Below are 16,388 nucleotides of genomic sequence, written 5' to 3'. Positions count from 1 at the left end.
TCTCAGAAACGCCTTCTCTGACGTCTATTTAAACTTACCACCCCTTTATTTCCTACTCCATAGTCTTGCAGCACTTATCATTGTCTGAAATTTATCTTTTTGTCTCCTCCACCAGAATGTAAAACCCCGTGAATCCAGGAGCCGGGACAGCCTTTGTTCCTTGTATGTTCAGTTCCTGGCACATACTAAGTGCTCAATAAATATTTATTGCATAACTGAACAATTACTTCAGTGATTACCAGGCTACAGGTTATTAGAGGCAAAAAGAAAATGGCATTGTCTTCAACCCTTCAGTCCCAGCTCACACGTTCTATATCAATGCTTAGGCAGAGCCTGGTGCAGAGAATAAAGTGAGAGTGGAGACTTGCAGTTCAATCTTGGCTCTCTTTTGTATCAAAATGATTCAGAAGTCGTTTTATCTTCTTCAGTTTTCAATTTTTGTATCTAAATCCAAGGATTACACTACTACCTGCCTCTCAGGGTTATTAATGAGAGTTAAGTGAAATTGTGCATAGGATAAGATTTTAAAAAACTGTTTATTGAAATACAAATGTTAGTTTTAATTAATATTGTCCTGGACTCAGCATGGTGCTAGAGAGGCAGTATACAGAGCAGGAGGGAGCCTGGACTTTGGAGTCTAATTGACCTGGTCCAAATTTCACCTCTACCAATTATTAACTGTGTGACCTTTGGCAGGTCACACGACTTCTTTGAACCTTAAACAAATGAGTATAGTAATGTCTACTTCATACTGTTGTGAAAATTGAATGAAATGATATGCCTACCTAGCTTGGCACATGGAGATATAATACCAAATTGTAGCTTTTAGAGTTAAAAGAAACTTACAAGTTGATTCTAACTAAATCCAGAAATTTTGATATTTAACCATAGAGATCATTTAGCAAGGGGACATTTTTTTCTGATTTTTAAAAAATTAATTAATTTTTGGCTGCATTGGGTCTTTTTTTAAAAATTATTTATTTATTTTTGCTGTGTTGGGTCTTCGTTTCTGTGCGAGGGCTTCCCCTAGTTGTGGCAAGCGGGGACCACTCTTCATCGTGGTGCGCAGGCCTCTCACTATCGCGGGCTCTCTTGTTGCGGAGCACAAGCTCCAGACACGCAGGCTCAGTAGTTGTGGCTTACGGGCCTAGTTGCTCCGCGGCACGTGGGATCTTCCCAGACCAGGGCTCGAACCCGTGTCCCCTGCATTGGCAGGCAGATTCTCAACCACTGCACCACCAGGGAAGCCCTGCATTGGGTCTTGATTGCTGTGCATGGGCTTTCTCTAGTTGCAGAGAGTGGCACCTACTCTTTGTTGTGGTGCACATGCTTCTCATTGCGTTGGCTTCCCTTGTTGGGGAGCACAGGCTCCAGGGTGCGCGGGCTTCAGTAGTTGTGGCTTGTGGGCTCTAGAGCGCAGGCTCAGTAGTTGTGGCACACAGGCTTAGTTGCTCCGAGGCATGTGGAATCTTCCCAGACCAGGGATCAAACCCGTGTACCCTGCCTTGGCAGGCGGACTCTTAACCACTGTGCCACCAGGGAAGTCCCTGATTTTTTTTTTTTGAAGTGTAGTTGATGTACAATATTATATGTTACAAGTGTACAACATAGTGATTCACAATTTTTAAAGGTAATACTCTATTAATAGTTATTATAAAATATTGGCTATATTCCCTGTGTTGTACAATATATCCTTGTAGCTTATTTATTTATTTATTTATTTTTTTGCGGTACGCGGGCCTCTCACTGTTGTGGCCTCTCCCGTTGTGGAGCACAGGCTCCGTGGCCATGGCTTACGGGCCCAGCCGCTCCGCGGCATGTGGGATCTTCCCAGACCGGGGCACGAACCCGTGTCCCCTGCATTGGCAGGCGGACTCTCAACCACTGCACCACCAGGGAAGCCCTCCCCCAGACTTTTATCTTGCTCTCTCTCCAATACTAACACAGTCAGAGAAGGACAAGAGGGGGTTCTTTTTCTATGGCTCTCTTTTTGGAGGAAGAAAACTTTTCCCAGATTCCTCCCCTGGTAGACTTCTCCTCATGAATCACTGGACAAAAGTGGGTCACCTGCCACCCGCTGACCCAATGGTTGGCCCAGACCAGTGGTTCTCAACAGGGCTGATTTTGCCCCCCGGGAGACATTTGGCAATACCTGGAGGCAGCAGTAGTGCAGCTGTTGAGAAATCCTGGCCTAGTCTAAGGGATGTTATTCTTTAAAATTCTCTTAGATTTGATTCTGTAACATTTTATCTGGGATTTTAACATTGATACAAGTGAGGTTGGTCTGTAATTTTCTTTTTGTGTGCTGGTGCTGTCTTTGGTATCAATGTTATACAATACAGTACAGATTTTTTTTTAAAAAGACTCTATTCTTTTTTAATCCTTTAGAAGATTTAAATATTGTTGCAATTATCTTTTTCTTAAAGTTGTGGTAGAATAACCCCATGAAACTATCTGGGCTTGGTGCTCTTTTGTGGGGGGGTTGCTTTTTGACACATTCCTTATTTCTTTTAAGGCACTTTGTTTCAATTTTCCATCTCTTTTGATAATTTATATTGTCTAGAAAATTATTTCATCCAAATTTCCAAATTCAGTTACATATAGCTGAGCAACGTAGCCTCTTATGATTCCTTTCTTTTAAGCCTCCTATATATTTTTTCTTTTTCATATACTTTTCCATTATGGTTTATTACAGGATATTGAATATAGTTCCCTGTGCTATACAATGGGATCTTATTGTTTATCCATCCTGTGTATAATAGTTTGCATCTGCCGGTCCCAAACTCCCACTCCAACCCTTCCCTGCCCAACTGCCTTGGCAACCACAAGTCTGTTCTCTATGTCTGTGAGTCTGTTTCCATTTTGCAGAGCAGTTCATTTGTTTATGATTACTTTTTAATATATGCTGAATCTGTGGTTATTTCCCATTAAAATCATTGGTTATCTGGTGTCTTTGTATCTTCTCCCTTTTCTTTCCTGATTAGGTTCGCCAACATTTTAACTCTTCCATTGCTTTTTTCCCCCCAGATGATCAGTATATACTGTTGGACAATTTCAATGAGAGAAAATGAAAGCTCTTGAGGCTGGCAGATAAAAACAAACGTTTTAATGCAGAAGACAGAAAAACTAGAAAGAGAGTTAAGCAGATCGACCTGATAGAATCAGAGCCCGTACTCATGTTCAGAAAGACAGAAGACCATGTAGCAGAGTGAGTGGCACTTACAACCTGTCTCACGGCAAAGAGAAAACAATTATTTTGGCAGCCCATCTACTAGTTGGAATTGTTATACTTTAAAGATTACAAAGGTGTCTAGTTTTAGAGCCAAGCCTGACTGTTTTTAAAAAAACTTTTGTTTAAGAATATGCATTTTGTCCTTTACTGCTTTGCCTATCCTTGGCCACTGGCCCAACAGAGGCTCATGAAATTGAGAAAACCCTTTGGACTCCCTGCCAGGTTATGTAGGAGTCATTCCAGTTCAACTAGCTCTCAGATGTATTGACTGCTTTCCGTTTGTCCCCCAGTTAATCATTTCTATTACTAACTCTGGTAATTCCTTCCATCTGCTTTCCTAGACTTTAGTTTTTCTAACTTCTTTTTTTAAAATTAATTTTTATTGGAGTATAGTTGATTTACAATGTTGTTAGTTTCTGCTGTACAGCAAAGTGAATCAGTTATACATATACCTATGTCTACTCTTTGTAGATTCTATTCCCATATAGGTCATTACAGAGTATTGAGTAGAGTTCCCTGTGCTATACAGTAGGTTCTTATCTATTTGAAATTTATTTTATTTATTTATTTTTGGCAGCGTTGGGTTTCCATTGTTGCGTGTGGGCTTTCTCTAGTTGCAGCGAGCGGGGGCTACTCTTTGTTGGCGGTGTGCGTGCTTCTCATTGTTGTGGCTTCTCTTGTTGCGGAGCATGGGCTCTAGGCACGCGGACTTCAGTAGTTGTGGCATGAGGGCTCAATAGTCGTGGCTCTTGGGCTGTAGAGCGCAGGGTCAGTAGTTGTGGCGCATGGGTGTAGTTGCTCCGTGGCACGTGTGATCTTCCTGGACCAGGGATTGAACCCGTGTCCCCTGCTTTGGCAGGAGGATTCTTAACCACTGCGCAACCAGGGAATTCCCTAGGTTATTATCTATTTTATATATAGTAGTGTGTATATGTCAATCCCAATCTCCCAGTTTATCCTTCCTCGCCTTTCCCCCTTGGTAACCATAAGTTTGTTTTCTACATCTGTGACTCTATTTCTGTTTTGTAAATAGGTTCATTTGTACCATTTTTTTAGATTCCACATATAAGCGATATCATATGATATTTGTCTTTGTCTGACTTACTTCACTCATGTTCTAACTTCTTAAGTTAGATGCTGTGTTCGTTTTCTATTGCTGCCATAACAAATTGCCACAAACTTAGCGGCTTAAAAAGATAGAAGTTTATTACCTGACAGTTCTGTAGGTCAGAAGTCCAGTAGGAGTGGCTGATATCCAGCTCTGGGTCCCACAAGGCTGCAATCAAGGCATTGGCCCACTGGGTTCTTATCTAGAAGCTTTGGGCGAGAAGTTACTTCCAGGCTCTTTCAGGTTGTTGGCAGAATTCAAGTTCAGTTCCACATAGTCATAGGACTGAGGTTCACATTTCCTTGTTGTCTGTCGGCCAGTTTTTTCAGCTTCTGGAGACTGCTAACCGTTCCGTGACTTCATCTTCATAAGCCGGCAATGGTGGGTCCATTCCTTCTCATGCTTCAAGTTTCTCTGATCTCCTGCCTACTAATCTCTTCTGCCTCTTCTCCTACCCCATCTCGCTGATGAAGTCTTCTACTTCCCTCTTCTGCTTTTAAGATTTCATGTCATTACACCTGACCTACCTGGATAATCCAGAATAATCTCCCTATTTTAATGTTAGCTGATTAATAACCTTAATTCCATCTGCAAAACCCTTTCATAACAGTACCTAGATTAGTGTTTTGATTAAATAAGCAGAAGACAGGAATCTTGGGGGAGACCTTTAGAATTCCGCCTACTACAGAGGCTTACTTCTTTCATTGTTACCCTTTCGTGTTCATTACCATAAGCATTGAACATCATCCCTTTTTTTTTTTTTTTGGCTGCACTGGGCAACATGCGGGATCTTAGTTCCCCGACGAAGGGATCAAACCCATGCTGCCTGCAGTGGAAGCAAGAGTCTTAACCCCGGGACCACCAGGGAAGTTCCCCCCGTCCCCACCAATCATTTAAGTATGAATTTCCTTTTGAGCACTGCTTTAGCTCATAGCTTCTAATATGTTCTTCAATAGTTAGGAATTTTGGTTTTGATTTCTTCTTTCATCTGCCTGCCGATGCAGGGAACACGGGTTCGTGCCCTGGTCCGGGAGGATCCCACATGTCATGGAGCAGCTGGGCCCGTGAGCCATGGCCGCTGAGCCTGCACGTCCGGAGCCTGTGCTCCGCAATGGGAGAGGCCACAGCAGTGAGAGGCCTGCGTACCGGAAAAAAAAAAAAAAAAAAGCCACGGAGAAGGAAGGGTGAGAGAACTTCCATTTCGGGAACAGAGGATACATTTCTGAGGCTGGAGGAGACACGTGAGCGGCGGCCCCGGTTTGCTCAAGGACAGGTTTTCCTGCAGCCATCTTGGCAGCCTGGGTGTAGGAGTGGAGAAGACAGATGGTCGGGATGGCTGGAAGGAGCCAGAGTTGGGGAACTACCAGGTGGATGTGGCAGAAGCACAGAGGGTGAGGAGTCCAGGGTGCTGGCAGGGAAGGGGTTGTTGTAATGCGCCCTGGAGTCTGGGCTCAATGGGGGAGGAAGTGAAGCCAAGAGAAAGAAAGAGGGGTGGCTGGAGTTTGAGCTCAGCTGAGAAGGGGTTTACTGAACTGATTTCTGGTCACTGAATCCAACGGTTCAGGGGGCCGGGGGGAGAGACGGCTTGTGCCAAGCTTGGAGGGGTGAGAGGGGAGGGGGCTGTACTTAGAGCCACCAAAGTGGCTTTGTTTCCCCGAGGACCAGAGGCTGGGTGACAGGACCTGGCTGGTTCAGGCCCAAGAGGGAAGCTGTTCTAGGCACCTTACTGCAATCCATGATCAACAGCTGGGGGAAGTATTCAAACCAATGTGATTTTGTAAAAATGAAGGGGCCTTAGAGATCACTTCACCTGGACAGTCACTTCACTTTTCAGGTCAGAGAACGAAGGTCCAGAGCTGTTAAGCAACTGCACCCACCACCCCTGAGCCTGGGTGGGATTCAAACCCAGGTATTTCACATTTCAGTTGGTGGCTCTCTTTAACCCACAACAACGTTCTAAAGCTATAGCAGAGTGTCTTACTGACAGGCTTGCTTTGGTCCACTAGTCTGTTCCCACCTGGGCTTTAAGCACAGGAATGGAGTCTGACACATCACTGCATTTGCCTTAGTTCCTAAGTCACTGCTGAGTGCACTCTTTCTGACTGATGAATTTGGGGGAAGAGCCCATGTCTTAGGGTAGGAGTGCCAGCAGGAAGTTGGCATATTCACATAGCATTATTTCTCTCTATAGTTGTGCACCACAACTACTGAGCCTGTGCTCTAGAGCCTGTGAGCCACAACTACTGAGCCTGTGCTCTAGAGCCTGTGAGCCACAACTACTGAGCCCACGTGCCACAACTACTGAAGCCCGCGTGCCTAGAGCCCGTGCTCCGCAACAAGAGAAGCCACCCCAATGAGAAGCCCGCGCACCATGACGAAGACCACTCGCCACAACTAGAGAAAGCCAGTGCACGGCAACGAAGACCCAGTGCAGCCAAAACTAAATAAATAAGTAAATAATTTATTTAAAAATGATATGTTTAAAAAAAAAAGCACAATGAGAAATGATAGGCATATTGGCTTAGATGCTGTAGCAGGTAAATGTCTTGCAGGGCACTTTCTCTTAATCTAAGCAGGCAAACTTGCCCCTCTTTTCTAAAGAAAACAAATAGCTACTACTTTACAGGACTGACTGTGAGCTGGGCAGGGCCCAACACTGAACTGCCATGGCCTTTTGGCAATTATTGGATGTGGAGGCTGTGCCTGGATTTCATAGGATTCTCTCCTTTTTTGCCCCTTTGATATCTTAGCAGCCAAACCACAGCTCTCAGGAAGCTTTTCACTCTCAAAAGGCACTTAAAAAAAATCTGATCATGTATTCCAGTTTTTTATTCCAAAAATATCATACTGGGGTGCTTTTAATAAACTTCTTCCAAAATTATTTGGAGCAAAAACCAAGTATTTCTGAACAACTTTCAAACAAGGCTCGCTCTCAGTGGTTTGTTTTGGGACTTGTCCTTTAAAGATATCCTTTTAGGAACAAAAAGTGGGGTTTTGGCTGGGTGATTTCTAGATACTTAAAATGTTGACTAATAGTTTTAGGCTGTAAGATGTGGAATAGAAGAAGGCCATTTGCAAACTCCTATGTAAAGAGCATGGGCAGATATTCCCTTTAAAAACAAACACACAGAGCTTCCCTGGTGGCGCAGTGGTTAAGAATCCGCCTGCCAATGCAGGGAACATGGGTTCAAGCCCTGATCTGGGAGGATCCCACATGCTGTGGAGCAACTAAGCCTGTGTGCCACAACTACTGAGCCTGCGCTCTAGAGCCCGTGAGCCACAACTACTAAGCCCACGTGCCACAACTACTGAAGCCCGCGCGCCTAGAGCCCATGCTCCGCAACAAGAGAAGGCACCACAGTGAGAAGCCCGCTCACCGCAACAAAGAGTAGCCTCTGCTCACCGCAACTAGAGAAAGCCCGCGCACAGCAACGAAGACCCAATGCAGCCAAAAATAAATAGATAAATTTAAAACAAAAACAAAGCCAAAAAAACCCAAAAAAACCCCACGCACACCGTGTGTGTGGGGAGAGGTGGGCAGTATATGGGAACTCTCTGTACTATCTCCTCAATTTCTTTGTAAATCTAGAACTCTTCTCAAAATAAAGTCTATTAATTAAAAAAAAAAGACACAGACACTGGGATTATAATAAAATGTGTTGCCATTTGGTTCTAATCTCTAGTCATCTAGGTAGTGGTGGTGGCTGAAAGAGTTTAAAAGTGATGACAAAAAACGTACTAGGAAACTTTCAATCCAGTGTGAAAGGAAGCAGGTAAAGTCAAAATAGGAGGCCTGGCATGAACTGCAGTGACCCTTGTTTAACATGACTCCAGCACGTTGACATGCAGGCTGTAGCCGGCAGATGGTGCTTGGTGCTTGCGAGGGATAGAAAATCTAAAATATCTATTCACACAAGACTATGCAGTTAACCAATCAAAGGGAACAATCTGTGGGAGAGAAAGAATTTTAATCAATGGGTTAAAAACCTTACATAACCATGCTGAACATAATATATGCAACATTGACTTCCAGGTAATACATGAGTTGTTTTCTCTATGTGGGAACACCTCACCCTGAGCAAACTTGATATACCCCAGTCAGACTGATCATTCAACACTAGAAAGTTTTGACACAAGACTTTTAACATAGTAAACTCCCAGAATACGTTTAAAACAGAGTTTGCACTTTTAAAATTGATTTGCACATAATTTTAGAGAGAATATCTATTGGTTAAACTGAGGTATATCTGTGTTGCAGTTTCACGAGCACACACTTCAATTTCTGATAAGGGAAGCTTTTGGATACATCACAATAAAATTTCATTTTATGAAAAAATAATTTAGTTTGTGAGGTATGCATCTTGAGAGCATGAACACAGTGTAAGCACCTGGGGTAAGGACAGTGCATGATGAACACACAACACAGAATACCACAAATGAACGTAATTCCCTAGCATACAAATCCCTTCGTTACAAAATGTGTCTAACCCAAAACACAGCAAGGAAGCGCCTGTGTGGCATGGCCCAGGCACCCTATGGGTAGGTGTATATGTGCAAGGATGGGTATACCACCGCAGTCGTACGGCCTCCCTTTGTGGCAGGATATCTGTTCCTGGACCAGTTTGGCTTCGTATTTGGAGCTGGCTCTTGCCTGGGGTTTGTGTTTCTCTTTGGAGAGCGTGATACTGTAAATCCTGGCTTCTCTCTCTGTGCAAACAAGACATAAAAGGTGAACCACTTGATGCTGCAATTCCTGAAGTTATAGTTAGGGTTGGTGCTGGTTTCGCAGGAGTCATTGAGAAGTATTTGCATTTCCCCTCAAATACCAAAGTAGCTGACGTTGTTACAGGGCAGGGGTCAATCAAGCGTTTGTCCTAGTCCCTCTGATAGCCAAAGAAAGGTCCATGGGCAGTATTTTAATTGCCCTGAGAAGTTTAGGGACTGCATTTTATAAGCTGTCTAGAAACATTACGCAAAGGAAGAGAAGAGCTTAATTTACAAGCTGGGAGACTGTCCCATTTTAAACTCTGCTTATCTGAACTACCACGGAATTTAAATGCCTACATCTCTGTTACAGAAACATTAAATTAGAAATTTAAAGAAAATGAAGTAAAAGTAAAGGTTTGGATGGCATTCGTCTACTACATTGTGTTTAACTGAATCCCTAGTTACATGTTACAGCCTAGCTTGCATGTTTCAGTGGTAGGATATGGTTTTAGCCACCCACAGACATCCTGCGGTAGATGCTGTATGAGGAAAGAGGACAGTCATCACTTATCAGTGTGTCAGGACAGAATCCTCTTTGATTTGACTTTATCTACATCTCTCTTTTCACTGCTCTGTTTCTGTTATATCATGGTGGTTAGACTATCTACCTTGTTACCCCTCCTAGAGGATCACAGCCTTAAGGGAGGGCTCATGTCATACAGTCTTCAAAGGGCCCCACACATAGTAGGTCCTCCATAAGATACTGACGGGTAAATGAGAGCATCATCCTGAGAATTCCCTAGCAGCAGACTTGGGAAGACGGCAGGGACTTCACCTTGAGAGGATCATCCATTCTATACCTAGTGCACCTACAGTAATCCAGTGGTCCTCAGTCTTTGCTCCACCCGGACACATGTGAGCAGCACTTTCCCACAGACACAATCAGGGCTATTTGAAACCACAGCTCACCAGCTGTTTCTTTACTTCTTTTTCCTTCCTCTCAGGAAAGAATATGCAAGTGCAAACGAGCAAGAGAGATGTTATTATAGGGATAAATATGAATTCATTCTAACTTATTATTTTAAAAAAGCAAATCGTTCACACACCTCGGTACCGAACGATCACTGTAACAGTGGATGTGAAACACCCCTCACAACTGATGGTGGCACCCCGGTTTGTTAACACCTCCTAGGGTTGAGAACCACTGCTTCGCCATCACTTTTTACCTGAAATACTGCCATGGGTTTACAAAATAATAGCTGCCTAACAAATGTTCATTGAAATGAAACTAAATTCTCCATGGCAAGCTTTTAGCCCTGGGTGGGCTTCCTCCATCATGCAGTACTTTGTGGGCTATGCCCGTGGCTGGTCAGGTGTTTGTAGCCTGAGGGTGCAAACTACGTTAGATGTTCACCTCAGCAGAACAAATCCAAGGAGGTGATACTGTGTGGATTGCAGATCACCACCCCTCCAAATCACATAATACATTTTAAAAATGAATTAATTGCTGGCATATATATACATATATTAGGTGAAATTACCTGCATTCTCTCTTTATTCTTAGTCAAAATCAAGGGGGTCATTTTTGATGGGCCCAGGGAGGTGCCTTTGTCTCTTCCATTTAACTGAAATAAATGAACACATTCTCACTAAATTTTCCACTTGGACAAGTGTGATTATATAAAACTCACAGAGTATTTTTTATTCATGCATGTTGATTCATTATGATACTCTAACGTGAAAAGAGAGGCAGAACACAAACAGTAATTTGATAGTAATTTGAAGAAAAGAAGGAAACTAATACTTATTGAATGCCTACCATATGCCAGGCACTTCACACACGGTTTCACATTGAATATTCTCAACAACCTTATGTGTGGATATGATTACCCCAACATTTTAGATGCAGCAACTAAGCCCCTGGGTGGTCAAGTAACTCACGGAAAACTACATAGTGTGGATGGAATTTGAACTCAAGACAGACCCCATAGCTTGTGCTCTTGCCATTATAACACTAGACACCAGATGGCCCTCAGTACTGAACAGAGATGGCTGTGCTTTGTGCAGGCTCCTCCGTGTAATGCTGTGGGACCTTATTCTATCATTCCTAACCACAGGGCAGCATTCCACATGAGGAGGGCCTCATGCACCCTATTTGGCTACTATTGTACCCAAACCTATTTTTATACATAAAAGAATGAAGGATTTTATAGCCACACTCCAAAGTACTAAACGTTGGGTGACTTTGTCTCCTCTGTTTCGTGCTGCATCCTACTCTGTATGTATGTAACTTCCTGCTTACTTGTTAAAATACCCAGCAGACCCTAAGGTCCCTGAGGCAGGGATAGTGTTTTGTTCAATGGTGCACTCCCAGCATCCAGTAGACAGCCCGGCATGTAGTGGTTACACAATACAATTTGCTGAATGGATGGATGGATGGATGGTAAAGCAGAGCCCGCTCTTATGTTTTAGGTATAAAATCACAATTCACCAATATGTGATACCAGGCTTCAGTGGTGTCTAATCCAAAGCAGTGTCAGTGTCCCCACCAACTTTAATGTTCCCCTGCTCCCAGTGGTACTGACAGTAAGAGTGACAGAGGGCTATTGCACTCTTCACCCTCTGAGAGAGATGTACTAACTGGAAAAATCAGAGAATCTGTGTGACAAAAAGTCAAGAATGGAACAGAATAGAGAGCCCAGAAATAAACTCATGCATATATAGTCAATTAATTTTCAACACAGGAGCCAAAAATAACCAGTGGGGAAAAGACTGTATCCTTAATAAATGGTGGTAGGAAAACTAGATATCCACATGCGCAAAAGAATTCAACTGTACCCTGTCTTATACCATACACAAAAGTCAACCCAAAATGGATTAAAAATTTAAATTCAAGATCCCAAACTGTAAAACTTTTAGAAGAAAACATAGGGGGTAAAGTCCTTGACATTGGCAATGATTTTTTGGATTTGACATCAAAAGCAAAGACAATAAAAGCAAAAATAAACAAGCGAGACTAAAACTGAAAAGCTTCTGCACAACAAAGGAAACAATCGATAAAATGAAAAGATAACTTGTCGAATGGGAGATAATACTTGCAAACAATATAATTCAGCCTTGGGCTTCCCTGGTGGCGCAGTGGTTGAGAGTCCGCCTGTCGATGCAGGGGACGCGGGTTCGTGCCCCGGTCCGGGAAGATCGCACATGCCGCGGAGCGGCTGGGCCCGTGAGCCACGGCCGCTGGGCCTGCGCGTCCGGAGCCTGTGCTCCACGGCGGGAGAGGCCACAGCAGTGAGAGGCCCGCGTACCGCAAAAAAAAAAAAAAAAAAAAAAAAAAAAAATATATATATATATATATATATATATATAATTCAGCCTTAAAAAGGAAGGAAATCCTGCCATTTGCAACAAAATATATGCACATGGGTGGAGGGCATTATGCTAAGTAAAATGAGCCAGACAAAGACAAATGCTGCATGGTATCACTTATATGTGGAATCTAAAAAAGAAAAAAAAAATCAAACTCATAGAAACAGAGAGTAGAATGGTGGTTGCCAGGTGCTTGGGATTCGGGAAAATAGGGAGAGGGTTGTAAAAGGATACAAACTTTCAGTTATAAAATGAATGAGGTGTGAAGATTACCATGTATAGGATGGTGCCTATAGCTGATTGTACTGTGTTGTATAATTTAAATTTGCTAACAGAGTAGGACTTAAGAGTTCTCAGCAAGGGCTTCCCTGGTGGCGCAGTGGTTGAGAATCTGCCTGCTAATGCAGGGGACACGGGTTCGAGCCCTGGTCTGGGAGGATCCCACATACCGCGGAGCAACTAGGCCCATGAGCCACAACTACTGAGCCTGCACGTCTGGAGCCTGTGCTCCGCAACAAGAGAGGCCGCGATAGTGAGAGGCCCGCGCACGGCAATGAAGAGTAGCCCCCGCTTGCCACAACTAGAGAAAGCCCTCCCACAGAAACAAAGACCCAACACAGCAAAAATAAATTAAAAAAAAAAGAATAAGGTCTTTAAAAAAAAAAAAAAAAGAGTTCTCAGCAAAAAAAAAAAAAAAAAAAAAGTGAATATTTATTTGAGGTGAAGGATGTGTTAATTAACTAAACAGTGACAATCTTTTCTCAACGTGTATATATATATATATATATATATATATATATATATATCTCAAATCATCATGTTGTACAATTTAAACATATTACCAAAAAAAAAGGTTTTTAATAAATTTTCCATGAGTAAAAAAAAAAAAGTCAAGCAAAAATACTACCTCATTCAACCTTGGTTTTTCATTTTTCATCATTGAAGAACTGGTATTCTCTGAATTTTTGAAAAAAGCAGGCTGCTTCTGCAGAGTAGAAGCAAACCCTGCCCCTTCCTAGAAGGATTGCAAAGAGAATATTTTTCAGTTGCTCTATTACAATTAATCTACTCATAACTGACCCAATTCACCCAAGAGTAAAACTCCCACCTCTGAAAGCATTTTCATCTTTAGAAAGCAGGGGATATGGTGTGGGTGTGGCAGGCAGGAAGGAGGTATCCAACTGTCCTTAGCCTGGACCAGGCCTGAATTCTCAGCCACCTGGGCAACTCTGGTCTAGTTCTAGCCACCACTTTTCCATTACCACCTCCTTTCTCTGGAAATCCAGACTTGGTGGAAACCCAGACTTGCTATGCTAGAGTGTAGTGGAGGATTAGTGGGCTGAGCTGAAATCTGCTTAGGGATATCCAGAGGACCCATGGAAGAGTTCTGAAATCCAAATAGAAAACTTCCCCCGCCCCATTTCCCATTCCCTTTCTGGTTTAGAGTAAACCTTAACTCTTTGTCCTGCTCCCTCTGTAGAAAACTCTAACTGGACAGTAGAAGTAGGCAGCAGAGCTTTCTTACTGGGGCATCTTCTGTTAACTTTGACTCCTGCATCAAATTACTTTTCTGATACTGTTTATTTCGCTGTTTCCTAGACTGAAGTGGCTTCCTTTTTTTCTTCTTATACATCTTCTTCTTCTGATTCAACTATTCCAGAAAGTACAGAGAAATTAGCCATTGAGCATTCCAGAGGTACGCCCAACCACATGTAGCACTCTTTTCACACAACATTCAGGACACAATGGCTAACCCAGTATGTGTGCCCTCACAGTGTTGAACTGTTGTTGGTTTGGAGAGTCAAAAAACAGTTCAGTTACCTCATTACCAGAGACCCCTCCCCACTTAACACCGCCCAAATCCCCCTATTACAGATATACTGCCAAAGGGGCACCTATACCAATAACCAAACTGTGATATAAAATGTGAAAGCACATTACTTATGGCAATATTGGCAGGTACAGATAATGCTGATTATTAGATGTGTGCTTAATAGGTACAGTTTGGTTGTTACCCTAGGGTGGCTTTAATAATTAAGCAAATGAAGCTCAGGACTAATTTTCCAGGTACCTATGGTGTGGTGAAGCTTATACTGATGCTGCTGTAAATCCAGCTGAAGAAACTGTAGGGTCCAGTCTGATATGACTGGTTCCTTCTGACACAGCCTTAAACTCACCCTATGATGAAGATACTTCTTAATGCAACTAGGAAATCAGGGGCATAGTGAACCACACAAACATTTTGCTGTTTCTAAAGCTCTTATACCATCTATGTAAAAAACAAGTCTGTTAATAGACGGGGCAGAAGAAAAATTACTTATATATGGAAATATAGAAAAACTATCTAAGACCATGCAAACAAAGAAACACTTTTTAAAAAGTATGGGTCATTTGTGGGACTCCCCTGGTGGCGCAGTGGTTAACAATTTGCCTCCCAGTGCAGGGGACACAGGTTTGAGCCCTGGTCTGGGAAGATGCTACATGCCGTGGAGCAACTAAGCCCGTGTGCCACGACTACTGTGCTCTAGAGCCTGTGATCCACAACTACTGAGCCTGCGTGCCACAACTACTGAAGCCCGCGTGCCTAGAGCCCGTGCTGTACAACAAGAGAAGCCACCGTAATGAGAAGCCTGCACACCGCAACGAAGAGGAGCCCCCGCTCGCCACAACTAGAGAAAAGTCCCCGTGTAGTCAAAAATAAATAAATAAATTAATTTTTTTAAAAAGTATGGGTCATTTTTTGGGCTTCCCTGGTGGCGCAGTGGTTGAGAGTCCGCCTGCCAATGCAGGGGACACGGGTTCGTGCCCCAGTCCGGGAAGATCCCACATGCTGCGGAGTGGCTGGGCCCGTGAGCCATGGCCGCTGAGCCTGTGCTCCGCAACGGGAGAGGCCACAACAGTGAGAGGCCCGCATACCGCAAAAAAAATTAAAAAATAAATAATAAATAAAATAAAAAGTATGGGTCATTTAAAAAAATTTTTATTTATATTTTATTTATTTATTTTTGGTTGCATTGGGTCTTTGTTGCTGTGTGCGCGCGGGCTTTCTCTAGTTGCGGCGAGCAGGGGCTACTCTTCGTTGCGGTGCGCGGGCTTCTCATTACGGTGGCTTCTCTTGTACAGCACGGGCTCTAGGCAGCGGGCTTCAGTAGTTGTGGCACGCGGGCTCAGTAGCTGTGGCGCAGGGGCTTAGTTGCTCCCCAGCATATGGGATCTTCCCGGACCAGGGATCAAACCCGTGTCCCCTGCATTGGCAGGCAGATTCTTAACCACGGCGCCACCAGGGAAATTCTGGGTTATTTCTAACAACCTCTATCTCTTAACATGGGTTTCACTTTTAGTTAAATTTTTTTCCCCACTTTTAAGTAATTTTGGAATAAATGTGGAGTTCTCGCATGTTTACCCCCTAGATTTAAAAAAGAAAGTTATAAAGGACAAAATGAAAGACTCCAGGGCAGGGGAACCAGTTAGGATGCTGCTGCTCTATTTTCTGCAGATCTTGGGATAGTTGAGAATTCTTCCAAATTACCCAGTCGTGTCATGCTTTTTTTAGGCTGCTACTTACTGGGTTCGAGAGTCTCCATAATCTTACCTCATCTGCTGTGCTCAGTAGGTGAACAGGGAGACCATCTGAGAGGGAGTTGTCAGAACCACTGGTGCTGTTTCCAAACGGAAAGGAAAAAGGGAAATACCTGTTATTAATGTCTAGGATGTAAAACACTTAGCAGACCAGTAGCATGGGATGAGGACACCTAGTCTGCTATTTGCCCTCATTGTCTGTGTTTCAATTACTAAGAATTCTTGATAAGCATATCCATCCATTCATTCTGAACACCTACTGCATGCCAGGCAGTGCACAGGAAACAGAGATGAACCATGTGGCAAAATAAACACTGGCCGGATGGGCAAAGCTGCCCTTGGCAGTGATTGTGAGAGGCTGCAGGATTCTTAATGAGCAGCCCTGGAGAACAG

General features: G+C 43.3%; 1 protein-coding gene across 4 annotated transcripts in view; it reads right to left on the bottom strand.

Annotated features, from left to right (window-relative positions):
* Positions 1-8,011: 8,011 nt before the first annotated feature.
* Positions 8,012-16,388, bottom strand: part of AGBL2 (AGBL carboxypeptidase 2) — a 43,493-nt gene continuing 35,116 nt past the window's right edge. For 3 of the 4 annotated variants that reach the window (XM_082626912.1, XM_082626914.1, XM_082626915.1), the window contains 5 exons: positions 16,009-16,075; positions 13,942-14,067; positions 13,324-13,431; positions 10,589-10,672; positions 8,311-9,047 (listed from right to left, as the gene is read on the bottom strand). In XM_082626912.1, coding sequence (XP_082483038.1) covers positions 8,874-9,047; positions 10,589-10,672; positions 13,324-13,431; positions 13,942-14,067; positions 16,009-16,075 — 559 coding nt within the window. In that variant the 3' untranslated portion in view covers positions 8,311-8,873. Of the gene's footprint in view, positions 8,289-8,310; positions 9,048-10,588; positions 10,673-13,323; positions 13,432-13,941; positions 14,068-16,008; positions 16,076-16,388 lie in introns of those variants that run through there. The other variant, XM_082626913.1, reaches the window with a different exon arrangement.

This window comes from Mesoplodon mirus (assembly GCF_964341445.2).
Source record: "Mesoplodon mirus genome assembly, chromosome: 7".
NCBI classification, from domain to species: domain Eukaryota; kingdom Metazoa; phylum Chordata; class Mammalia; order Artiodactyla; family Ziphiidae; genus Mesoplodon; species Mesoplodon mirus.
Note: the sequence above shows the minus strand (reverse complement) of the source record. Positions and strands in the feature narration are given on the sequence as shown.